Source organism: Nelusetta ayraudi, unplaced genomic scaffold, assembly GCF_046127955.1.
Source record: "Nelusetta ayraudi isolate G7.1 ecotype Tasmania unplaced genomic scaffold, CSIRO-AGI_Nayr_v1 ptg000074l, whole genome shotgun sequence".
NCBI lineage: Eukaryota > Metazoa > Chordata > Actinopteri > Tetraodontiformes > Monacanthidae > Nelusetta > Nelusetta ayraudi.
The window spans coordinates 180034-204735 of record NW_027466124.1 but is presented as its reverse complement, the minus strand read 5'-3'; the positions used below and the strand labels follow the sequence as shown (position 1 = coordinate 204735).

At 44.8% G+C, this 24702-nt stretch overlaps 2 protein-coding genes across 3 annotated transcripts; both read right to left on the bottom strand.

Moving 5' to 3' along the window:
* Positions 1-524: 524 nt before the first annotated feature.
* phldb3 (pleckstrin homology-like domain, family B, member 3) lies at positions 525-18747 on the bottom strand. 2 transcript variants are annotated; one of them, XM_076043245.1, is made up of 15 exons: positions 18419-18747; positions 11672-11820; positions 11393-11503; positions 10951-11088; positions 10377-10505; positions 8458-8658; positions 6843-6953; positions 5092-5193; positions 4631-4712; positions 3942-4110; positions 3285-3366; positions 2565-2711; positions 1935-2136; positions 1697-1782; positions 525-1230 (listed from the first exon to the last, which is right to left on the bottom strand). In XM_076043245.1, exons 2-15 carry the CDS (start codon positions 11816-11818, stop codon positions 1096-1098), a joined length of 1842 nt encoding a protein of 613 aa, XP_075899360.1. In that variant the 5' UTR covers positions 11819-11820; positions 18419-18747; the 3' UTR covers positions 525-1095. The 2 variants fall into 2 exon arrangements, with proteins under 2 accessions (XP_075899360.1, XP_075899361.1); XM_076043246.1 differs by lacking the exon at positions 10377-10505 and having other exon boundaries at positions 18419-18746.
* Positions 18748-20668: 1921 nt separating this feature from the next.
* Positions 20669-24413, bottom strand: ethe1 (ETHE1 persulfide dioxygenase). Its single transcript, XM_076043226.1, has 7 exons — positions 24021-24413; positions 23084-23228; positions 22692-22840; positions 22394-22523; positions 22143-22232; positions 21918-22034; positions 20669-21754 (listed from the first exon to the last, which is right to left on the bottom strand). The coding sequence occupies exons 1-7, from the start codon at positions 24222-24224 to the stop codon at positions 21708-21710; spliced, it is 882 nt and encodes a 293-aa protein (XP_075899341.1). The 5' UTR covers positions 24225-24413; the 3' UTR covers positions 20669-21707.
* Between the last annotated feature and the right edge of the window lie 289 nt (positions 24414-24702).

The following is a 24702-nucleotide window of genomic DNA, read 5'->3' as shown; positions in this document are numbered from 1 at the left end:
GACTGCTGTTGTGTCTGACGGCCTTTAAATACTGCATGTAGGAGGAGCTCAAACACTACAACACTGCCACATTATGCTACATACCATCAGCGTGCATCTTTACCCTGCAGCCACAATGATAAATTAATTAAAAGGAATTAAATGAATGCCCTTGACGCGATTTTTAAAAATGATTTCTAAGTAAAAAGAGGAGTCAGAGAGAAAGAAAAGTGGCACAAAGCCAAATACAATGTGTCTGCCTGCTGACGTCTTATTGGGCCTCTGGTGGAAAGTAAACAGTGGCAGAGCTGCTGGCGTTTGAACAACACAAGAAGTACAAGATAAATCCCCAATCTGATCAGTCTGAGCAGACTTGTTAAATATAAACTAATGTGGATATAAATTTAGATGGTGAGATAAAAGTCATTATTATTATTTTATTATGTTTCCGGCGCTGGAACTAGAATGACGTGGCTTGTACAAAAATATCTGGCACTGTGAGTGCCACTGCAGATATGAAAAATAATATCAAAAAGTAAACAAAATCAGATTTCACTCGTACATTTTAATAGTGCGTTGATAACAGTGTTCCATTCCTTATATGCATATTAAATCTGTATACATTTCCAAATAAGTTAAATTATGAAAATGTAATTTATGAACATGGCAGGTAAGTGATGCAACAGTCGGAGCCCAGGACAGGAAAACTTCAACTGTCAACTCTGCTGACTGCGGGGCTGCTGTTGCTGCTTCCGCTCCCTGCTGTAGTGTGCAGAAGTGACGCCCGGTAAGGCTGAACTGTGACCAACAGGGGGAGCTCCGGCTCAAGTAGTAAGCCGTGAAGTCCCACCAGCAGAGGCCCAGCACTGCTTGGTGCTTTACGCTGCAGGTGGTTTGCAGTTGTTTTGGTGGAAGTGAAGTCAGTCAGTCAGTCAGTACCCGAGTGTCAATGTCTTGGTAACAGTCCCCTCTCTGTGTTGCATGAGACAAGTCCGAATACGTCAACTCCTGCTGAAGGCGTAGCTGGGTCACAACAAACCAATCAGACAGGCCAAGAATCCCTAAATGCATCGTCTGCACAGCAGCCGCAATCAAAGTCCAAACGCTCAGCAACGGTCAGTAACGGCTGTGCTCGTCCGTCGCCGTGACGATGACGTCCATCCAAATCCGCATGGAGACGGCGTTGGAGGCCACCAGGAAGAAGAGGCGGTCGTATGTCTTGACGCAGAAGGTCAGACTGGGCCGCGGAGACTGAGGAGGAAAAATGCAGACAAAGAGAAATGAGATAGAGCCGTAGTGATAAAAAGTGAAGAGAAGAGATTATTTATATAAGAGACATTAAACTGGACACACGCAGATATAAGCAAGACAAGTGAAAACTTGCAGCTTGTCAGAACTCAACAACATGCAACGTGGGTCTTATTACTTTATATCAGTGAACAAGACTGCCTGGTTGCAGCCCTGGATTCCAGTGGAATTATTTAAAAAACAGCTTAGAGAAACTTCAGACTCAATGTTGGGTGAATGAAACAAAACTGCTCCGTCTACTGTGAGGACAGTTGATGAAGTGGTCTTTCATCTTTGATAAAAGACTGAGCTTTATGCATTTAAGCAAACATATTTGTCTCCGGCCACAGGGTAAAGCTACTATAGTCAGTTTGATGTTGGTCCAACTCTCCGATGGATCGTCGGGCTCCGGCTGCGTCCTGTAACTCACTGAAGTGGCTGTTCGCAGATGGTCGTAGTAAACTTCCTCTATGGCCTGGAAGTAGATGACTCCCTTTAGCTTCCTCTCGTCACAGTCTGCAGCAGAGAAGAAAAACGTCTTGGAATGCATAGAGACCAAGGTGACAAAAGAGAGAAACTACTCGTACAGCAACAATAAAAACAAAACAAAACAAAAAGAACGCGGTTAATACTGTCATGCCCAAAAAGCACCGTAGTTCCAGGCTTACCAGTATAGTAGGCCAACCGCCGGTGGTCCATGTCAAACAGGAACCATCTCTTCTTCCACGTCTTGACTCTCCCCCCTCGCTTGGTCAGGAAGCCGGCGCAGCGCCGGGCCGTCAGCCGCAGGTCGGTGCAGGAGGCCACGCCGTGACCCAGGGACTCCAGGTGGGCGCGGAGGTCAAAGTTGGTGGAGAGGAAGAGCGGCAGCTGTTGGGGACACAGGCGGAGTTCAGATGGGGCGAGGAAGACTCAGAGTCTTGGCAAAAGCATGTTAATCCTTTTTGCACGACTATGAGGAAAGTTAATTAATGAAGTAATTAAGCAGTTTGATCAGATTCTTTATTATATCTGGAGGATGATTGTTTATTTATTTATTTTTTTTTACATAAAAATGAAAAACAGCCAACAACACTCATTCATGTGTCCATCTCAAAAATCTTTAATAGATGCCTGTCAGTAAAACTATTAAAGATTTTTGAGATAGACACTTCAATGTTGTGGGCCGTTTTTCATTTTTTGGATTGAATTGCCTGGGCCTTGCACCTCTTTAATATTAATATTTTTACTTAAGGGTGCATGTTTCTATCTACTTTTTTTTATTTTTTATATGACAGTGTTTTTGATTGTCTACATACCGGTGAGTTTGGAGGAGAGGCGGCCTGCGGTAGCTCCTTGGGGTCAGACTCGGCTCTCTGTGAGTTCTCGGGCTCAAGCTGCTCCGTTCCGAAGATGTCCAGCTCTCTCTGCCGCCGTTCCTCCACCATGAGGCGCCGTCGCTCCTCCTGGGAGATTTCATCAGAGTTTTTTTTTGTTTTTTGGTTTTTTTTGCCAACACGTGTCATCGTCAGAGAGGAAACATTCTTAGCCTTAATTAATTCCTAGAAAAGTGCGCGCAGAACAAAAGGAAAATATGATTATCTAGCACATGGGGCCATGAAGTGTGCCAAAATTTTGACTGAAACGGGACATCCTGTACCATGTTTGCACCAGTTGTCACTGTTGCGTGCATTAGTAGTTGGCCCATCCAGAAAAAAAATGCAATGTGCTCGGCGTGACTGCACAGATTAGCCCTTTTTTTTAAATCAAGATCACAGTAAATCAGGCCCTTCGAGCAGTGAAAGTAAACTAACTAGCACTGTACAGTTCCCACTTTCTGTCTGCAGTCTGCAAAGCTTTTGGCCTCCACATGTGTGACCGCTGGCGTGCACCGACGCGACAAACAGGCGTTGCAAACACCCAGGCATCTGCTGGCAGGAGCAGAGTGGGTGTCAGCAGCCGGACAGCCGTGTCCGAACAAGTGTGTCGGCGCTGATTACAGAGGCGTCAGCCAGCGTTTCCCATGACAGGTGACTCACTCTTTCTCTCAGCAGCTTCTCCCGCTCCGCCTTGGCTTCCCTCAGCTTCCTCTCGATCTCCACCAGGTCCAACAGCGTGGGGCTGCAAAGGCGAGCACATTAAATCGGCAAATCAGACAATATAAACAATCGCCGGGGCAGTTAGCGCTCATCAAAGGGGAAACATCAGCGGGACAGGAATGAATTTGCTTATCCACACATTTTGGAGGCTGCAATGAGCAAATGCAGCTGCAGGTGCAGTAAACACAGGACCACGGTAGAGCTGTTACAGAATATATAATAACAAACAAACAAATGCCGGCAATACATCACATGTATTGTGTTAGAGCCATCCTCAGATCAGAAGATGCCCTGCTCTGCTCTACTGTTGTATAATAAAACACACATTTGGCGCAGACATCCTGTTGTTGCAACACCTGTGTTTGTCCACAACAACATTGAGAAGTGCCTTTTATCCCTAATGATTGGCACCTTTCTCAGCTGGCAGCTAAAAGTTAAAAAATGTGTGGTGCTGGTTTTCCTAAAGTGAATGAAGAGGCTGCGACTATGACTTGAACATGGGATACCTCCAGTACACACAACACACTTTTAAATGGAAGGCATTTTAGAGTCACGCTCCGGGTTGGGATCCATCAAGAGGGCCGTGGGGAGACTGACCTGGCGGCGCGAGAGCTGGTTGTGCTGTTACAAGGAGTGAGGAACCCGCCGCCGTTGCTCATCCCGGGTCTGCGTTCGCTGCTGTGCCCGTTGCTGAGCCTGAGGTGGGTTGGGAGGGGGGAGGCGTAGGCCTCCTGGGTGCGGCTCTCTGGCAGAATCCTCACGAATCCTGGGCGAGGACGGAGACAGAGAACCGCGTAAGAGGCGCGCAGAGCGGCGGGGGAGAGGATGCATCCTGCGATAGTTTGTGTGTCAGGATGAGAAATGACATTAAATCAAGGTGCAGCACGAAAGAGGAAAGAAGGTGAAAGTTAAAAAAAAAAAAAAAAAAAGGAGGACAAACAGCCAACAAGACTTGACACGATCTGTTCAGTTAGTCACAGGTAGGTGTGTTTGTCAGGGAAGAGATAGCAGGAAGGGTTTATGTGTTTCTCTCGCTCATCCGGTCCGTTCAGGTAAATCCGGCTCTCGGCCTGCGCAGCGACAACAACCCCCTCACCTCCTCTGACACACCTTCCCTCCGACTGAAAGGGAGGGAACTGAGCAAACAGGCAGCCAGAAAGCACAGAGAGGACGGCTATTGTCTGACATCACGGGTGCTCTCATGCTAAGCAAATGTGGAGCACAATAGGAACGGCAAGGAAAATAGCACGAGTGTCTGTGTGCGTCCGTGTGTGTGTGCGTCTCACCCTGCGACGACAGCGGCCTGTCGCTGAGTTTGCGGTGCGAACTCCTCCGCCGGGGCAAACTGACGGACTCTTTGGACGCTTCCTGCGAGAGAGGAGGTCGGCTTTAAGACAAACTCATCCACAGCACTCCGGTCCAGGGGAAACAATAAATGTTGACGGCAATCTGAGATTGTTTGGGGAGGAGATTTTCGGTTTTGGAAAACAGTCGTTTGTGATGTCACAAAATGCCCTGCTATTTCACTGATACCTCTCCCAGGCAAGTCACAACAGCCCCGGCAGGCTTTTAATAGCTGGGTTTTTTTTTTTATGTCAAACAAAGCATCATTTTTAGCAGCAAGTCATAATCACGGTGCTAAATATGCTGTATCTTGGATGTAAAATAAACGTTCCTGGAGCCCTTGTAGAAAATGACATAAATGAAATTTTGATCTTTACAAGCTGTGACTGCTGGTGCCACCAACCTGAGGAGCCTTGTGCACCGTCAGAGGTGAGATTGACATCATGCAGGGGGTTGAGCCGGTGATGTTTGACCAATCAGCGAGTGGCTTCTTCTCCTTGAGCACCTGTAGGAGAAGACGGCACGTCATTTCAAATCCGACCCTGCGGCAACAACCGGCTGAAAGGCAGTAAACGCACACACGCTGGTGACAGGAATCCCAGCAAAAAAACAAAAAACAAAAGTCGCTGCATCAACCGTGACACCGCAGGGGGACCGTAATGAGTTAAAAAGAAATTATCATTCCTCCACTATCTCTCCCCGCAGACGTCCCTCCCCACTTGACTCATAAACACATGAGCTGTTGAGTCGCCACATGCAGCCCAGTTTAACCCCTTCTGCCTCCTCCGCTGCTCCACTCTGTCACACGGAGGTGAAGTGGAGCAGGAAGGAGGAACAGACCTCAACCGATCACGGGGGGGGGGGAAATCCACACGGCCTCCAGACTTAGACGCGGCTTCCCTTCCACCCTCGGCTGGGTAGACACAAGCTCCCGCCGTGAACTCCATCACGCCGTCGACACTCAGTCATGTTGTCTTGTCCCACTGAGCCACTCCCGTCTGCCCTCCCTCCTCCGGAGATTACACAAATTTGAAAGCACATTTCGGAGAGCAATTTTAAAAAGGAACAATCTGACGACGGTAGCAGATTCACAAGAGTTTGTTTGTTTCTTTTAGTTTTTTTTAGCTCACCGGCTAGCTGCTGCGAGGATGTCAAACTTCCCTTCGGCTCGCTTCACCTCCCTCTCACACACATGGGCGCACACACACACACACACACACACACTCACTCACACACACTCTCTCACTCACGATCGCAGCGCCCTCCCCTCATCTTGCTCACTCCTCCCTCTATCCTCCCTCCCTCCCTCCCCTCCCCTCCAGCCTTAGGGAAGTTCTCTTCCCTCCCTCACTCCGTCTCGTCTCCTCCTCCTCCTGATACCCAGAGCGGCCGCAGGTCTGATCAAAGTGAAGCCAGTGGCTGGGTGATAAATTCACAGCACAGTGTAATTAGTGACTGGCTGAGTAAATCACACAGTTTGGGGGAGCGAGTATTCATAACAAACACAGACAAGCCCTCAAAACCTTTGCCAATAAAAACAGGAGGAAAATAGCTGCTGAAATTTCTGAAAGTGAAACTTTGACCACTTGAGCAACTCATTTGGCCCACATCTATTTTTAGGGGAATGACATAATGGATGAATAAAAGATTGTTGTTGACTGGCAGCACCACTCCTACAACTTGTGTGGGAGATATTGTGCAAAATTCCTTGACCCATGTTTTCTAGCAATAACATGCAAAGGTCTGCCAGGTCTTGCTGCCCTCACTTTCTTGGAGGACACTGTTAGCAGGGGGCAAAACATACAGTTTTTTGGACATAAAAATCCAAAACACATAGCATGATTTAAAAAAAAAAAAAAAAACACGACTCGGGTATAGCAATAATAATGACAATCACAATAACAATGCAGCAACTTAATTCCAAGTTTTAAACTGATTAGCGCTTAAAGCTGAGAAAGCTAAAACTAAACCGGGCAAATGTTTCTTTGAAATCTAAGATACAAAAAGTGTACAATTTGTACCCAAAGTACCAGGCTAATTACTTTAGCACTACTAATTGGCTACTGACGTAATATCAGGAGCTAATTGGCTAATGAGGCAACATCAGCATTTAATTACCCCACGGTCTGCGGAAGTCGGAGCGGCGGTCCTTACCATCTGAGCGGTGTGCATCAGCTCCCTCTTCTCCTTTCTGAGGGAGTTCAGCTCCCTCTCCTTCTCCCGTTCCATCTCCTTCAGTTGCCTCTCCAGCTGCTGCACCCGTTCCTGAAAATTCACCACATGCTTCCACTCAGTGTGGACTCTCCTCCTCAACCACAACTCTGGTGCAGTGTATCTGGGTCATTTAGCGGGGCGGAGCAAACCTGCTACAATATATAATTTTTTTTTTTTTTTTTAAAAAGGCACTTCGGGATTAAAAACTCTCAGTGTGCAGGTGTTCCTTTGTTGACTCAGCCTCCCTTCGACTGAGACGGTATGCAAATCATGCGTCCACTTTGCAAGTTAATGAGTGGGCGCGTGAGGGCAGCGCTCAGAGTGCAACTCCAGGAAACGATAAATGGTTTTATTTCTTTTCTAAATGTGCAGCTTACAGTGGCAAATGTGAGACAACGAGTCTGTGACTGTCACACAATCCCTCTCTTCATCTGTGTGGAACATTGTATCACCTCCGCCAACTGTCTGCTCTCTACATTCAGATGTTTCTTTTTCCCCCTGAGGAATTGTAATCAGTGTGGTGCATTCAGGGGTGTTCCTACGGTTGGCACATGTTCAAAGCTGCAGAAAGCAGCTCAATACAACTTGAACTCACTGTGGCCTTTGTGATTCAGCCATATGTGTGGCTTTGGACTCTGCTACGCACAGTCATTCATTCTCCTTCCAGCTTTTTTGATAAAATCTCCAAGTCTGACATTTGCAAAACTGATATTTAACACTTAATAATTATGTTCGGACTTTGCTACAGTGAGTCTTCATCATGCTCCAAACATGCCTGCAACTTGCTTGATTTGAACACACACCTAGTGCATTCTTACTGCACTGAGATTCCCAACTGAGTGAGTCGTTTTGGTCTCAAACTTTCCAGTTTTATCTCCTCCACTGTTGTGGCTGCTCTCTGCTGCGTCTCGCACGCTCTTTTCATTTTTCTCTCATGGTGGCCTCTGATATAATTAGTTGAGCTGCGCAGTCATGTGACAGCATCAGGGTAATTCTGGTGAGAGTGAGGTGAGGAGTTGAGGTTGAGGTCCTCCTTTCACAGGGGGAAGGGCATGTTTTAGACCAGAGTGGCAACTGTGTGCGTGCGTGTGTGTGTGTGTGTGTGTGTGCGGGTTGCGCCTCAAACAATCCATGTAATGTGGCTGCAAGACCAAAAAGAAAACAATAGAGATAATTTCCACGTTTCTACTGCACAAAAAAATAGGAGCAGAAAATTTATAGCTTTGTTGATCGATGCCAACTACTCTGTGATTATTGTAGGAGGGGCTGGGAGCTGTGGCTTAAACCTTTGCTTTTGGGGCCGCCCTCTCCTTATTTTAAGAAGAATTTTGGATGCATTTGATTGGAGGAGGACAGAGGCCACTACTCTGACAATGAGGGAACCTGAATTTCAAGTCACAGACGGAAGGAAAAGCTGCTTCAGCCGGGCAAACCTTCACTCTGCTCTTGGCTATCCGTTATCTTATTTCAAACGTATTTAAACTTTAGGACCTGCATATCAGGTCAGACGACTGAGGAAGCGTTAACATCCGTCTCACTCGTTGTGTTGTTTTACCTGCGTAGCGTTGACCACGTGCTGCTGACATGAGATCGCCCTGTCCACCTCTGACTCGCTCTCGCCCTCCCTGCCCTCGGCAGCATCTTCCTCCTCCTCCTCCTCCTCCTCCTCCTCATCGTCGATGCCGCTCTCTCGCTCCAGGACACGGAACTCCCAGTCATCGAAGGCCCGGACTGCCGCCTCCATTGCCTCCTTCTCCTGCAGCAGCCAAATGAAATTAAGCCCGTTTAAAACGACCGTTGGTTCTGAAGCAGGTTCATTACAGGCTATTTTCATAGATTTAGATCCAAATTATAGATTTAGATTTATAACACTTCAATAATTCACTGTGAACACACTGAAGTGTTGTTCTCTGAGAGGTTCAGTCAGCTGAGAAAGTATACGTCTATAAAGTACATTTCATGCACAGCGCTGCATACAAAAAAAGACATTTATATAATTGCACAGAATTTTTTTCTATTTTTTAATGACACTTTCTGCAAATGAATTAAAGTTAAAAAAAAAAAAAAAAAGATTTTCTTAAAATAAAATAAAATAAGTCAGGGACACAAGTGAATTATTCATGTTGGTCATTCAATCTTCCAACACATATATTACAGCTTGTGTCAAAGCTAAATGTTATAGCATAAGAAAGTATTAGTGTCAGAACTGTTCAATTCAGTGTTCAGTGAAGCCACTGAACACTGAATTGAACACAAACACCACCAAAATGCAACCCTTAAAAATGCTCAAATTAAACATTACAACAAGTTTGGCAACGTCAGAATGGAATCGAAAGTCACAGCGAACACAACACATGGTTAACACCTTGACTTCTGCCTTCTGAAAGTGAATGGGCACGTTCAGAGAAAGCCAGCGCTATCTCGCAACAAGAACAGCTGCATTTCTCATCTTTTGTAGTGTGCACATGAGCCTCTCGTTTGTGTGCATGTGTGTGGCTTTTGACTGCGGTGGAGTTTCTCTCCAAAAATATCTCATGTCTTCCATAAACAAAAGGAAAGCAGAAAAACCGCGCGCACATACACCAAGCTGGGTTCTCTGCATTAGAGCACTTTCAAACACTCTGAACTCTGACTCATCAGGTCGAACAGGTATTGAACAATCCCGCTTTGTTCGGCCGCGCAGAGATTACAGGGGTGAACAGGCAAGACTGCAAACAACAACGTTTCAAACATTTTTGGAACATTCTGGAAGTGTTGGGCTGGAGTCGAACCACTGCTGCGTCTAACAACAACAACTCAGAGTAAAACACGGGCCGTTTTTTTTTTTTTTACTTGGCTGGCTCACCCCTGTATTCGTACAACCATCTTCAGTTCAAGTAGATGCTGCATTTAGACATGCCAAAGTAAGTAAAGTGAAGTAATTTCCATCATGCCATAATTTCAAGAAATCCTATCTGTAGAGCTGCAGCTGTTTTGGCCCCGTCTATCGTTACATCACCGACCTCAATAGGAAGGGTTGCCGTCAATCATCCATTAAAAGGTCCGACGAGCTCATAAATCCAATATCAAGCCCTTTTCAGTCCATCTCCGCTAAACACTAATTTGTGGACAAGGAAAATTATCTTGATTCAATTTGTCTTGTCTTTTGCTGCGGCTCTGTTGCTGTAAATCCTTCCCACATCCGCAACGGTTGCAGTTGCCTTGGAATTGTTTTGCAGTTTCATGAAAATGTGGCTTCTTTGTCATTCTTTCTCTTTGGATGGTTCACAGCTGGTAAAAACAGTAACCAGATTAAATAAAGTTCCTGAGATGCTTGTCTGGTCATAGCTCGATGTTGCCATCCTATCACACATTTACATTAAGACAAGGCAGCGTTGTGAATGAGGCCTGTTTAAGCTAGTGTTATGAGAGAGAGATGCTAGGAATCTTTCAAAGAATTTTTTAGAGAAGAGTTTTGGGTTTGCAGACACCAACCTGCTGTAGCTGCACAGTCAGCTGTTCTCGCTGGCTCTCTGGCTGGCTGGGAATCATCTTCTCCTTCTCCTCGCAGTTCCTCCTCAGCGTCTCCACCCTCCCTCTCTCCTCCTCCAGATTCTGTCGTTCCTGCCGCCGAACACATGGCAAAAGGAGTGAAGTATGACCTCCATTGTTTTTTTAACGTTTTATTTAAAAAACGAAAGGGAAAAAAATTTTAAGTGGAAGAAGAGACTTCGGAAACAATCCTGTTTCAAGTAGTTAGTTCTACAGAATCATCATTAAACCCACCTCCCCTGACAATCACCTCAACCGACTTAGCGCTGACATGATCTTGTGTTGCTAGCGAAACCTGACTAAACCCAAACATGTATGTCATCTATTTCACTGTTGTGCTCTTATCGAACCATTCAGACAAATGAATGATAGAGACGCGGCACATTCAATTTCAAATTGATTTAACTTGGAAGTCAGTTCAGGGATTCCTACACCTCCGTCTAGTTGCGATTCAGGACGGAAAGTCTAAAGATCCAAAACATCGCAAACTAATTTAAAGAGCAGCTCTGAAGTTTACCTTTTCTCTGTCGCTGGGCCTGCTCTTCCCCGTCCTCCTGCCCGCCTCCTTGAGAGCCTGCAGCCTCTGCGTTTGCCTGTGCAGCTGCGTCGTCTCCGTCTGCAGCTCACCCTGCAGCAGAGCGATCTCCAGCTGCAGCTGAATGACCAGGAGAGACAGCCGGGGCTGAATCATATTGACCAGACGTTGAGCAAGTCGCAGATAAGCATTCTTCCACAGTGACTGTGCCGGGGTTTGGGAAGATGTGTGCGCCTTATCCTGACCCTCTGTCTGGCTGCAGATGTACTCAAGAGCATTAAAAAGACAACTCAAACTCAGGTTTGGTGTCTTTTTTTTTTTTTTATTAAATCAACCCCTCAACTTGATCTTTATTAAATCCACTGCTGTGCTTTGAGACAACTGCATGTTTTCTTTTGACTCGCAACAATCTAAACATGCCCACCTCAATCTTTAGTTCCTCCTTCTTTTGGTCGATGTCAGTGATTCGCCGCTGGATGACTGAGGGCGATGGCAGGGGCCTTGGCGAGCCCGCCTCCAGCTTTTTAATGCACGACTGAAAAAGCAGACAAAGTCACCACATGCAAGGCTTTCAAACCATAAACAGTTTAGTCTAGAAATGTGGCGTGACTCGCTGATTGTGAACTGGCGGAGGAACCGACTCTGTGCAAGACCAACCTCGCAGCGACGAGCCAGATCACAACACAGCGGCTTCTCAGCTCACCTTCTCGCTCCCCGTGCTGCTGCTCTCCGTGTCCGACTCCGCCCCCGAGGAGGAGGGACTGTGACCTCCGGCCACTCGGAGGATCCACGGCGGACGTATCCCATGCTGCCACTGGCTGCTGCGGCTTTCCATGTTGTGTTGGGGCATTTCTGGCAGGTGGAAAAATGGAGAAGCGCTCGATCAGGGCCGCTGTACCTCGACACGGCCACACGGCTCTGATGAACATTGTGGTAACGATATAATCTGCAGTGTGGCCAGGAAGATTCGGCGGCAGTTCACGCCGGAACAGTGATGTGTGAGGTTGAAAAACCACAGCAATACTTGTGGACTGGCAGAGGATCGTCTGCGTGTTAAGAGAAACACTGAACACATGAATGAACTCGGAACAGTCGGCGAGCAGCAGAAGAAAAAAGGAGGAGAAACAACTGACCACAAGAACAGACCGAGGCTGGAGAGGCTTTCAAGTGTATTTACACATCCTGCATTATTCTGTTTTTCCCCCAACATCAAAGTGCTTTTTACCGGTTGGGTTAATGTCCACGTAAAGGCCTGGATTATCTCAGTCCGTCTGCCCTCCCAACATTTCAGCGTGCGGTCGTGAAAAGATGCACGACTGCAGAAACATAAAACTTGAATATGTGGGGAAGTATTCTTGGTTGAACGTTGCCGAATCTTTTCCCACAATCTCTGCTGCCCCCCCACACACACACACACCCCACTCCGACCCCCTTTGTGCCCATGCCCAGACTTCTAACTCATATCCCGACCTTATTAGGCTGCAGAGAATGCACTCGGAGCGGAGGCACAGAGATAAATACACAGCTGAGATAAGAGAGACAGAGATGGTGAGGAGGGAGAGAGAGAGAGCGAGAGAGAGAGAGAGAGAGAGAGAGAGAAGATGATGAGTTAAAGAAAAGACAGCATAGCTGAAGACCGTCGTCCTTATTCAATCCAGAAATCCATGATGATGATCCACACCTCAGGTTTTACACAAGTCTGGGCTCATAATTTGAAATTACTCACTATCAGCTAATAACTGCTGCACTCACTTTTGTGACATCATAAAGGGCTGATTCACAGAACGGCAGAGGTTGAGAATAACGGTCCACTTCAATTCTGGTGGAGTCATTGACAGACTACAGATTAAAAAAAAGTAAATTCTGCAAAACCTTTCAACCCCCAGTGATAGTTTGTGGAAAACCTCACACTTGGCTCCTTTATCACCCAAATGAACATCATCAGAAGCTTGTCCTGACTGGCCTCCAGCTAAAGTCCACTTAGATACACTATCAACACCACCGCAAATGTTTGGGAGTAAAGTTCATGTCTCTCATGCAAACAGTAGGTTTGATGTGTGTGTCTGTTTCCCATGGCAAAAAAAAGAAACAGAGACAGCAAGAGAACAGGCAAAAATAATTTCTGATAATTTCTGGAAAAATTCCCAGTTTGAGGAAAAAAAAGAAGAGGGAAAAAACTGTTTTGGGTGAAAAAACAATAAAGAAGTAAATAAACAATTGGACTTGATTGCAGGGAGGGGAGAGCCTCCGGAGAACAAGATAGCAAGAGAGGGACAGAGACACTTCGACAGCGAGTGAGTGTGTGTGTGTTGGGGGGCGGGGGGGGAAGTTATGTAATGAGCAAAACACAAGTCGTAAACATCAACTCCAAATGACCCCAGTCAGCGTGATGACGCTATGTGCATGACACTGCAGTGCTAATTATCAACCACAGATTGGTAATAAGCAGCAACGGTTCATTCGACATAGTGCGTGCGTGCACACACACACACACACACACACACACACACACACACACACACACACACACACACACACACACACACACAGGGATGACAGAGCGGCTGTTGATATCCGAAGGGTCAATAACCGATGGACGTGCAGGTCCGATGCTGCTTTATCAGTAGTTTTAAAGATAAAAATCAAATAAAGCATAAACGTTGATTTCATCTGAAGCATTTCTACGGCTGCTAGGCTGTCTGCTTTCTTAACGAGCTGAGAAGGAGACAAATGAGTATTTCAAAGCAAGGAACACTTAAGGAAGTGGAACGTTTGTCATGATAAAGGCACCACACTGAGCCAATCTGTCAACTTTTACATAACAACACTCGTTCATAAAAACCTTCAGAAAGCGATGACAAAAAAAAAGTTTCATCCTACTAGAAACTCATTTTATCTCTTGGCCTCTTTTTGTACCTACATCACCCACAAGGCATCATGTCCAGACCAGTCATACTTTGGTTAATCATTCTGCACTGTGCTCACAGCGGCGGAAGGCTTTTGTTTTTTTTTGCTTGGAAATGGGAAGGTTTTTTTCTGACTGTGCGATTCCTCCTGTCCAACTCGGGTGACATCACGTGAGTCAGCACAGCCCTGTGGGAGGCCTCAGGAATACTCCTCATGATCCATAAACCCCGTTATCAGTACATTTTAAAGTGAGTCCGCTGTAAGAGCAGAATGAATGAAACTTGTTGTTCAACAGAACGTGATGCGTAAAAAACATTCTGAAGCTGCAATGTGATTCACTGGTTCCTCCTCTCTCTCTTCTGAACATGATCGCAGCGTTCAAGACAGGAACATCTAAAAAATATATATATATAATAGTAGTAAACAAACAACTACAGCAGCTCTTTGACACAGCCTTGTCCCTGCGAGGACCCCCCGCTGGCAGGGGACTAAAAGGAAAAGCGGGCCTAGGCAGTAGTGTACACAACAAAACCATCAAGTCCACAGCGACAACGGCAACAGCGCAGCAGCAACACCCGGGACAAAGGGGTCCTGTGACGGTGGCACGCTCTGTGTGGGTGTGAATGCTGATTACAGCCTGTCAGTATGTGTTCAATGCGAGAGCACTGGAGGCAAAACATGTCACACTGCGAGCATGTGAGCCAACCTGGCCCTGTGAAGAGCGCCGCACAAAGCCAGATTAATCCAGAGAGGCCAGGCTCGCAGGTCAACGCGCGATTAGCGGGACGTCGAGAACGCGGCAATGTTGCACGCAGACAGATGTGAACGCACACAATCAGGAGCCAAACAAGGGTTTGGCTGAAAAGTCAGGTGACCTTGAGCCGTCCCTGGGCTTCACTGACGCAGGACGCAGGTGATGATGTCAACTCAGTGGACTGCAGCACAACTCAACAACTCAACTCGGTAAATACACTTTGCTTCTGCTGTCGCATACACACAAAATACTTTTGACCCTATTAAAAGCGCATTGCACAGTGGATGCATCTTAACAAGCACACAGAATGGAAGCGTCCTGAACGAGGTCATAGGTCATCGGGAAGAGTGCGGGGCAATAGAATAATGTTGGCGGAGAGGTCACACAGTGCGGGGAAAATACAAAGGATTATAACATGCTGGACTTCACAGGAATCTAAGGAGGAAAGAAAAATCATGTGAAAGTAAGTGTGTGTATTCTGGGTAATTTGGGAGTCAGGAAACAGCTGCGGTACCTGACGTGCTCGCAGCGACATACGCGACACGCGCGATAGTGTACATGTCTTTATGACAACATGCCTGTCTGATTACTGTGTGACTTCTTTCTCCCTCTCCATAACAGCAGCTATTAAACCTTGCAAACTTGTAGAGTGAGTCACATACTGTGTTTATGCCACCAAAATGATAGGCTGAGACTGACCACACAAACCAAGTTAGCCAGCTTTTTTAAAAAAAAAAAACCTCTCTATGACATCATATCATGGCCATCCTCGGTCCATTTCCCACACATTTGCACAAGTGATAACTTACACTTGTCCTTTATATAAAAAAAAGGTCTCTCTTTGATGGTTTTTTCCCCCGTTTACTCGGAAATAAAAACTGACCGCCCAAAAACTCAGCTCAACTGTGTGATTTAAATACCAAGCAGGAGTGCCACAACCCAACAAGGCGTCGTGACCAACACATCAGTGTTTAGACGCGAGTGTTTCACTCGAGGCCAACAAGCAGGCCCTTGTAAACAACAGCGTGAACAGGCAACAGCTATCATTTTGTGTCCCTGCTATGTGGAGGACGAGTTGATGCTCTGCTACAAGCTTGGCAGCTTCCATACATGGACGTACGTTGCTCCTTTGGCTTCTTAGGCTGATTCAGACCTCCCCATTAGATGTAATCAGCTCCTCTGACTTTTCATCCCTCAAGTGCGTGCTTGAAACATTACTAGCTTACAAAGAGGTCAGTTTGATTCCTTTAATTTTGACTAACTTGTTGAAAAGAGCTTTAAGAGATAATGGCAGTAGATATCACTGTCTGCTCTCAAACATAAAAGTAAATGGCACTTAAACCGTGGTAATAAAACATAAAAAAAAAACAGTCATGACCTTATTAGTCAAGCTATTTATTGGATTCTAAGTAGCGTCTACTTATGTAATGCGCTCGAATGAAGGAATTTACTCATACTCAGAGACTGAATGACACTGTTGAGGCAGAAACTACTATTGATGGCATTTGAGATCCTGTCAGTCATATGTAAACACATGCAGTCTTATATGTATCATATGCATGCTTTTAACCTGCACAAAGACTGTGATTTAGTGGAGAGAAAAGCATTTTTCATTTTTAAGATCAAACAGTCTTATAATTCATCTTATAAACCATGACCATGGTTTTTTAGTCTCTTAGAAAGTGAGCAGATCAAAAACGTCCTTCCTTCCGCGGGAAAAGAGCCTAAAGCTACAGGCAGTTTTTAAAACGAGCAAGACTGCGTACTGTGGAAGCCGTAGCATGGATGTTTCAGAAGAAGAATACCACGAATGACTTTTCTACTTTTGATTAGCTTTGGGCTGAGTTTTTAGTTCCGAACTACAGGCGACTACTGCAGCAGTCTGGCAGCACTGAAGTGTTGAGCTTCACCTTTCACAACTTTAGGGAGGATCACACCTTCATGCAGGTGAAGCCAAAGTTATAGAGATCCCTGGAATTAAGGATCATTTTCCAAAAATTCTTCCCAATGTTTGCGGCATTGATGAAATTTGATCTCATCAAACATTTACCAGTGTCATTGAGTATTTTTTTTGTACATTTTGGAATATGAAATACACTTTGAGGCTTTGAGACCCTGCAACCTGCTCTGAGCGGATACTGCTGGCCCAGCGCCAGAGAACAGGAAGCTGTCATCACAACGCTTGTTTGAGAACCGGAAAAGCAGGTGAGAGAAGTGAGACTTGGCTGTCATGTCGCTGGGTGAAGAAAAAAACAAAGTGACACATGGGTGGCAGCGGCACTGCATGTGATCGAACTACGGATCAGCCTGGTTAGGCTCTGTGTCGGGTTCGAGAAAACACAAGATGGATCCGTGGGTCACCAAAGAAAAAGCTGACTGCTGAAGGAAGTAAAGCCGACCAACCAAAACGCTTGTGGCTTGGGCTCATTCTCGGTTTTCCCTGGGTTATTTTTCTACATTCCTGTGGAAAATTGACTGGATGGGTTGATGTCAGCCACAATGGCGGCCTTATGCAATGGAAATTGTTCCGACATTTCAATCATCGGTGGCATGCCAGGTTCTTGCATCGGGTTATTACACAATATAGGTTAAATACAAGCAAAAAGGTAAAAAAACAAAAAACAAAACAAAAACAGATAAAATTGAATATGACATGTAAGATAGAAGGAAGGAGGCTGAAGTGAAATCCAAAGTTGATGGCTTGAAACTTGAAATAATGCGACCTATAAATTGAAATCACATTACTAATCAACTAATTCCACAGAAGCTCATCCCATTGGCTAGGGGGGCATATGAACAAGCAAGGAATTAAAAACATAAAGCGAAATCTACATCAATGTTGCAAACAACATTCCTTTGGAGTCTTAAACCATCCTACCTGTAAGCCCTGTCTCACATGAAAATCTCCAGTGTGTGTGTGTGTGTGTGTGTGTGTGGGGGGGGGGGGGGGGGTCAGAGGGATGAAGTCATAACACTCGAAAATCTCTCTTCAACCCTCTTAGTTTCACGACAAACCGCACAACAGAAATTCCTTTTGGTCAGAGTCAATCTTGGAGAAATGTTTTGCAAGAAAGAAAAGAAGGAAAGAAAGAAAGAAAGAAAGAAAGCAGCTATCCATTCATGACAGGCAGGGCTAACAGAGCTCAGACACAGTAGTGCACAGTAGTTCATGGCAGAACAAACCCAGGTGTGTGTATCAGTGCGAGTTACAAAGAGAAGCAAGGGGAGGTGGCTGGACCATCACCACCCAAGGCCGTCTCTCTTCACTGCTCTCCTCCCCTGTTTACCCAACATGTGCTGATGAACGGATATGTGCCGATACCTCAGGGTCACTGTAAACAAAAAAAAAAAGGGGGGGGGGGGGGGACTTGTGCACATTGGAATTATTGTCTCGGGACGTGGAGAGACACCAACGTACCCCAGGGACAGGGTTGTTGTGGGACGGTGACAGTGAACTACAATCTGGTACTGATGTGGTTTTTGCTTTACTGAATGCATGTCAGTTAACAAGGGTGACTTTTACTTCTCTCATGACAAGAGCTCTCACACACACACACACACACACACACACACACACACACACACACACACACACACACACACACACACACACACACACACTGTAGAACAAGCCGTTGCGCTGAGTCGCGCGCGGGAGGCGGTTTTGCTAACACAGGAGCGGGGCTGTGTGCCGGGGACGTGGAGGCGTCAAGTGTTCGTCACAAAAACAACAACAACAAAAAAAAAAAGAGGCGCAAAGAAGAGAAGAGAGAATGGTGGCCGCCTTACCTGTTTAAACGTGCTCCTCTCGGCCCTCGTCCACCACAACCGCGGTGTATCCGGGTCACAACATGAGAGGTGAAGTCGCCCGGCGGACTGAACCAAACTTTGAACCGGAAAAAGGGGGGGGAAACACGAAGGCGTAATTCCGACGAACCTTTAAAAAAAAACAAAAAAAAAAAAAACACACAAGACACCCACGCAAGTTGTGTCAGTCGAAGTCCAGGCTGCCTTCTCCGCGTTCAAAATGATATTCCTTCAACCAGGTCAGCTTGTCCGGGACGACTCTGAGGGTGGCAACAGGTGAGTGAGTGAGCCGCCCGCGAAGTGAAAGCACGCGCACAAACAAGAAGGGCGACGGCGTGGAGCGCGTGTGGGGCGGGGGGCGGGGGGGTGCGCTGTCTAATTAACGGGCTCACTCGCGACCGTTTTACCTTTCAGGGCGAAAACGCGGCGCTGACGTTCCGTCAACAAACTCAACGACTGAAAAGTTCGGCTTTCGCTTGCGTTCACACAGCAGAGCGAGTCCCGCAACTGACATGGGACTTTCTATTCTGGGAACTGACGGGACTTTCTCATTGTGGAGTCACGCAGGCGCTCCGCCAGTTACACTGTGGTGGTAACGGCGGCGTTCTTCCCTCTTAAGAAGAGCAGGCTACCCCTGCTTTACCCTACTGTGTACTCTATCGGCGGCAGAGCAGCTGGGGGGTTGGCTGCGAAACTTTAAAGTCAAAGTAATGGGAGTTCACTTTCAAACTTGAACTCAAATTCATTGCCCCGCCGGGTAATTATTACCTCTTGCAGGGGCAGGTTTAGGTTCTGTGGTGGGACAGGGGCAGTCAGGGCACCCAATTTTTGAGCGTTTTCTTGTTTTTTTTTTGTTTTTTTTTTTTTTAAATGACATGGATGTTTACTGGCACACGGTGAGACCATTTGCAGTCTTTCAGCGTAAAGCATTGAGATCGTCAGATGGCTTGGGGACCTTCTTTTTTTTTTTTTTTTAATGCATTGCTGCACACCTCATACACAATATAGAACATAATAATAAATAATAAATAAAGTCCCCACATATACTTCGAATTTAGAAATTAATGCATTTAATCTTTTTTTTTAAATTTCCAACTCTGTTACACATACTACAGGCAATGTACATCTAACCATGTTAAAACGTTGGAATGTAGGGTTGAAGCGTGTGTGACCTTGGTGGACAGTCAGTGATGTTTTGCATGACAACACAAAACATCATATGCACTTTGTGTAGCATATGGTGCTTATGGCTATGGGTATATGTTACATGTTTGTGTGCTCAAAAGTCAAGGAACATTGAACCGTTAATAAAAAGGCACAAATAAATACATGATAATTATAGCACACAGAGTGTGATCTATAAGGAGTCCCATGTCCTTGAAGCTATGTCGTCTACACCAATACACAAGTATAGTCAATACTTAAATAATCACAAAAAACTGCTTTTAAGTCCCAACAACAGCCTCATATTAATCCCTTTGTGTTGGTGATTAAAATGCCATATAGTATTAGAAGTCTCTGTAAAATGTACTGTTGTGTACAAGAGTTAAGGGAATTTCTTTGCAAACCATGTTAGACTTTGGATACATGTAGTGTAAAGGAGTATGAACCACGACAAACTACTTTAAATGTAATACCCAGTGCTACAGCTAAACCTTTGCGTCCTATAGGAGGCTTTTCTTTGAGGCTTGCTTTCTTCACTTGGACAGCTTTATCGTCCCTACTGGCCTCTTTACAGCTATTTTTCAATGGGCTGATAGTGTAATAGATTCTTTCCAGTGACATGTGGCCAGTGTGGGAGAGAATGGGCAGGAGGTGCATGGTGGCGCTGTGTGAGTGGTGTTGAAGGGGCTCTGGAGGGACTGAAAGGAGACTGGCAGATTGGTAACACAGGATGGGTGAAAGGACATCTGGCACCTTCACTTCCCAGCAGAGAAACAGGATCCAGAGTGTGGGGATGTTTCACATGAAAATGACCGGGCCTTGCACATTTTTTTTTTGTTTTGTTTTTCTTTAAAAAGTACAGATGGATGTTCCGTTCAGCAAGGGCAGTACAACAATGTTTATGCTGATGGAAACAGCCTGTACAGTGTGTCTGTGTGCACTAGACTAATAGTCATCACCATATTACATTTCTTTAAACTGTGTTGTATTTATTTTAGCCATGAGGCTAAAATAACACGTGGTTAATTTTTTGATGAGGGAGGATTAACAACAGTGAATGAGGAGTCATTCTGTCATCTGAAGTCATTTATTTTGCTCAGTTGCAACAAAATAAACAATAATTGCAGCATTATGTGGTGCTATTGATTTGTAAACAACCAAATTATGGTGCTCTTAGAGTAAATCTCTACTTCTGGTTTTAAATGTTTTACTTTTTACTGAATGTATTTATTTATTTTTTGCCATTTCATTGGTAATGAAGTTCAAGCACTTCTGCCTCTATGAAAGCATAACTAGTCAGTTAGCAGCCCTTTCAACAGTGGTCCCTTGTATGAGTCCAGAACTTCAAGGCCAAGGCCAGACATGTGAAGAATACCAGTGAAAACTACTTGACAAAAACCTTCTGACTGAGTGGCTGAGTGATGTGGTTCCCTCACCAAACAAACCAGCCTTGCTGGCCACTGCACTGCTAAACTGGGGCTGTTCAGCGCAGCCCCAACACAACATCTGGAAATCCAGATGTAGATTTTTACAGTCTTGATTCTTGCAGGGAGGTTCTTCTTGTACTGCACAGCAATAATTATAATATACATGTCTGACCAGACATCCCTGTCTATCTAAAAATTCCAAACAACTGAGTGTTCAGAGCACCAACACCTGGCAATAAGATGTTGTTAACAGAGAGTTTCAGCTCTTGGATTCTGCATGCAAATGGCATCGTTTCATCTTCCTGCTATGCAAAAGGCTTTGGCTAGCATCAGTGTGTGTGTGTGTGTGTGTGTGTGTGGTGGTGGTGGGGGAGGGAGGGAGCAGGGTGGATACATTTTCTCTCAACTCTCAATTCTTAATCAATTTTAAATTGTCACAGTTTCGTAAAAAATTATGTTAATATTAATCACAATATAAAAAAGTTTTTAAAAGTACAAAAGTGTTTTAGTCATCATTTAAGATCAACTATTTGAAGATATGATTACTTCAAATCTTTTACACAAGTACTTGAATAAAAACATACAATCAAGAATGTCACAGTAAGCAGCGGAAGTAGTGGTTCTCCATCAGTCATAGAAATGAAGCAGATGCGATAAAAAGTCTTTCTTCAGCAGGACAGTCAGACTTGGTGCACTCCACAAACCAGATTAGCGGGCACTGAAATATCTGACAGTGAGACAAACAGTCACATAATGTGGTTAGTGTCAATTTTGGGTACTACAAATGTTGCTGGGTGAGCTAAAGTTTTTAAACCATTAGCCATGGAATTACACTTGTATTTGGTATGTATTCTAACAGAACTTGGAGAAATTAGAGATAAGTCAAATACCTATTTTCTTGGGTTTGGGCAAATTCAGGTTGTTCATAATCTGAGTAAACTCATCCAGGTTCTTGGTCAGTCGGGGGTTAAACTTGCGCTCTTCACCTACAGTAGACATTGTCTGACCTAATGCACACAGGGGCATACACAATTTTCAGTTTTACATTCTATCCTTCTATACACAAGACGCTGACAATATGCCATCAATGACTCAAACGTGTCTTTTCAGCCAACCTAAGTAGTCATGTGCTGGGTACACGAGACAGTGTTCAGGCAGGCTGAAGATCTTCCGATGGACTGACTCGTACAGCTTTTTTGGGCAGCCTGTCAGGAAGGAAGTTATTGAACGTCAGAGAACTCATAAATATGTCAGGTACAACACTGTCCTCTTGTGTTCACAAAGCGGTACTGCAAAAACAAACCCTTTCTTGTGGCACTGTGCAAGAAATTACACATTTCTAATATTGAAGAAAGTGTATGGTTACCCTGCTGGAAGTCTGTCCTGCCACAGCCTCTAATCAGCAAAGCATCCCCAGTGAAAACCATGCTCTGATCCCCCAACACCAGCGACACGCAGCCATCAGTGTGTCCTGGGGTCTCTCTCACAGTCAGATGCTGCAGCAGATACAAAACATAACTTAACTGAATTTTAAAAATAAATAAATAAATTATATATTCAATAAACTGTAACACATTTTTATTTAACATAAACATAACATAATTAACAAAAATAGTTTCATGGATTAATCTAAAGCATCGGAAAGAATAGAAGGTTTCTCTTACATGTTTCCCGAAGGTGATCTTGTCACCCTCTAGCAGATGGATATCAGCAGATGCCCCACTGAATTTGGAAATTGCACTCTTCAGTCCAACTATCCTTTTCTTCATCAAGCCAGTGCTTGTGATGTGGTCAGCATGACAGTGAGTATTTACTATCAGAGACAGAGGAAAGGTGCTTGGTTAACAACATGAGGTTCATAAATGATCATTTTATAATGATATAATTGAAATGTAAATACTCCTTTGAAACTTTAAATCCACCGACACATTTTGACTTACAGCATGTAAGAGAGATGAATTTAAAAAATAATCAATGTTTTACATTATGTATTGGGACAAATAGGACTCATCTTTAAAAATGTTGTAGCGTTTGCCTGTTAGAGGAAGTTTTGTACCTGCCACTTTGAGATTGAGCCCCAGTTCGTTTATGAGCTTTAGGTCCCTTTCAATCGTCTCCAATACTGGATCGATAAGAACGGCATCTTTGGTCTCCTGGTCTGCAAGAAGGTAGGTGTAGGTGCTGCTCTCAGTCTCAAACAACTTTAAAGAGAGGTCGTAAGATGACAAAGAACATCTTTGTTAATCAAAGACCTGTTTTAAAAGGTTTGATAAAAATATTGATACGAAACATTTATTTATTTGAGGAATATATTAAACTGACACTGTATAAAAATCACACAAAATGTATATATATATTTTTTTAATTTTAATTATTTTTAAATTTTTAATGTATTTTGTTTTGAGTGTCATTCATAAAGTCAGGTCACTATGCAGTTTCGTCCTCAATTCATCATAATAATTCAAAGTTCTTAGAGCTTGTAAACACACGATACAGTTTTGATGCCAAGGGTGTGTCAAATGTTTAAACCTTCCGTAACCAGGACTGTCATAAAGTTGCACCACAGTTTTAAACAAAGGTCCAGTGACACCGACATGTTCACTATTACTACTGTTGTTTAAGTGCCAAAAATCAAGAGGAAAAAAAAGAGACACAAGTTGTCACATTTAAGCCAAACATTTCGAACCGCTATTTGTACAACTGCTATGTTAGCAGCCATAAAGGGATAGTTATCACTTCCAAAGGTTGCCCACCAGGTGATGGCGGTCCTTGTCTGGCTTTGTTTCCGTTTGGTTGACCTTGACCTTAGATGAAACTTCTTCGCTAACTGTTAACCTCCCCTAGCTCACTTCCTGCTAGCTTCGCTGTTAGCATTAAGCTAAATAATAACAAACAGCAGTTTCCTGCTGAGATCTACTATTTATTTTAAATATATCAGAAACATCCTCTCTCCTTTAAAAAAAAAAAAAAAAAAAAAATCTGCCTCAACATACCTGTCTGAAGAGTAGTCCCCCAGTCCGCGACATTCTGGAACAGTAGGATCTGCTGGGAGCCCATAGCGGGTTGAGGCTCGGATTTACGCCGGGACTGAAGCGCCTAATCTCGGTCGCCGCGTACCTCCAGCTCTCGGTGTAGGCTCTGAGGCGAAGCGTCGCAGCCAGAGCCTGCTGGACGGGTCTCTTCATTACCGAGCACATTATCGTGTATTATAGGGTATGTCCAGCTAGTGATCTAAAGCGATCTAAAATAGAAGAGGCGCTCTGGCAGCTGTCAGGAAGCAGCTCACGAGCCTCGCTATTACGTGCACCGTCTCCTTGAACGAGATCCAACTACACCGCCACTAACCTCGCAGTGGCTCTATCTAATCTAAGTGGTAGGGGTTATTGTTGGGCAACAAGGGCGTGAGGGAAGTAGCTCAAGTTTAACTGGTCAACTTGAGGCAGTGTCGAGCGTTAAAGCGGGTTGCGTCACACACACACACACACACACACACACACACACACACACACACACACACACACACACACACACACACACACACACACACACACACGCAGTTTAATATCAACTAGAAACGATGGCCTACGTGACTGAGAGCAGATAGCAGTTATTTTACAATGCCGACATCGATGGAATTGCCAGTGGCAGAAACGACTGCCTGTATTTAATCAGCAC

Bases quoted from the DNA above. Each gene is read 5' to 3' on its own strand.
- phldb3 (XM_076043245.1), bottom strand. From the start codon at position 11,818: ATGCCCCAACACAACATGGAAAGCCGCAGCAGCCAGTGGCAGCATGGG. The intron at 10,506-10,950 runs GTAAACTTCAGA...GTTCGGCGGCAG, and splicing joins GGCCCAGCGACAGAGAAAAG to GAACGACAGAATCTGGAGGA. The intron at 3,367-3,941 runs GTCAGTCTCCCC...TCGCCTTTGCAG, and splicing joins ACCAGCTCTCGCGCCGCCAG to CCCCACGCTGTTGGACCTGG.
- ethe1 (XM_076043226.1), bottom strand. From the start codon at position 24,224: ATGTGCTCGGTAATGAAGAGACCCGTCCAGCAGGCTCTGGCTGCGACG. The intron at 23,229-24,020 runs GTATGTTGAGGC...CTCTCTTTAAAG, and splicing joins GGGGACTACTCTTCAGACAG to TTGTTTGAGACTGAGAGCAG. The intron at 21,755-21,917 runs GTATTTGACTTA...TCTCACTGTCAG, and splicing joins GCCCAAACCCAAGAAAATAG to ATATTTCAGTGCCCGCTAAT.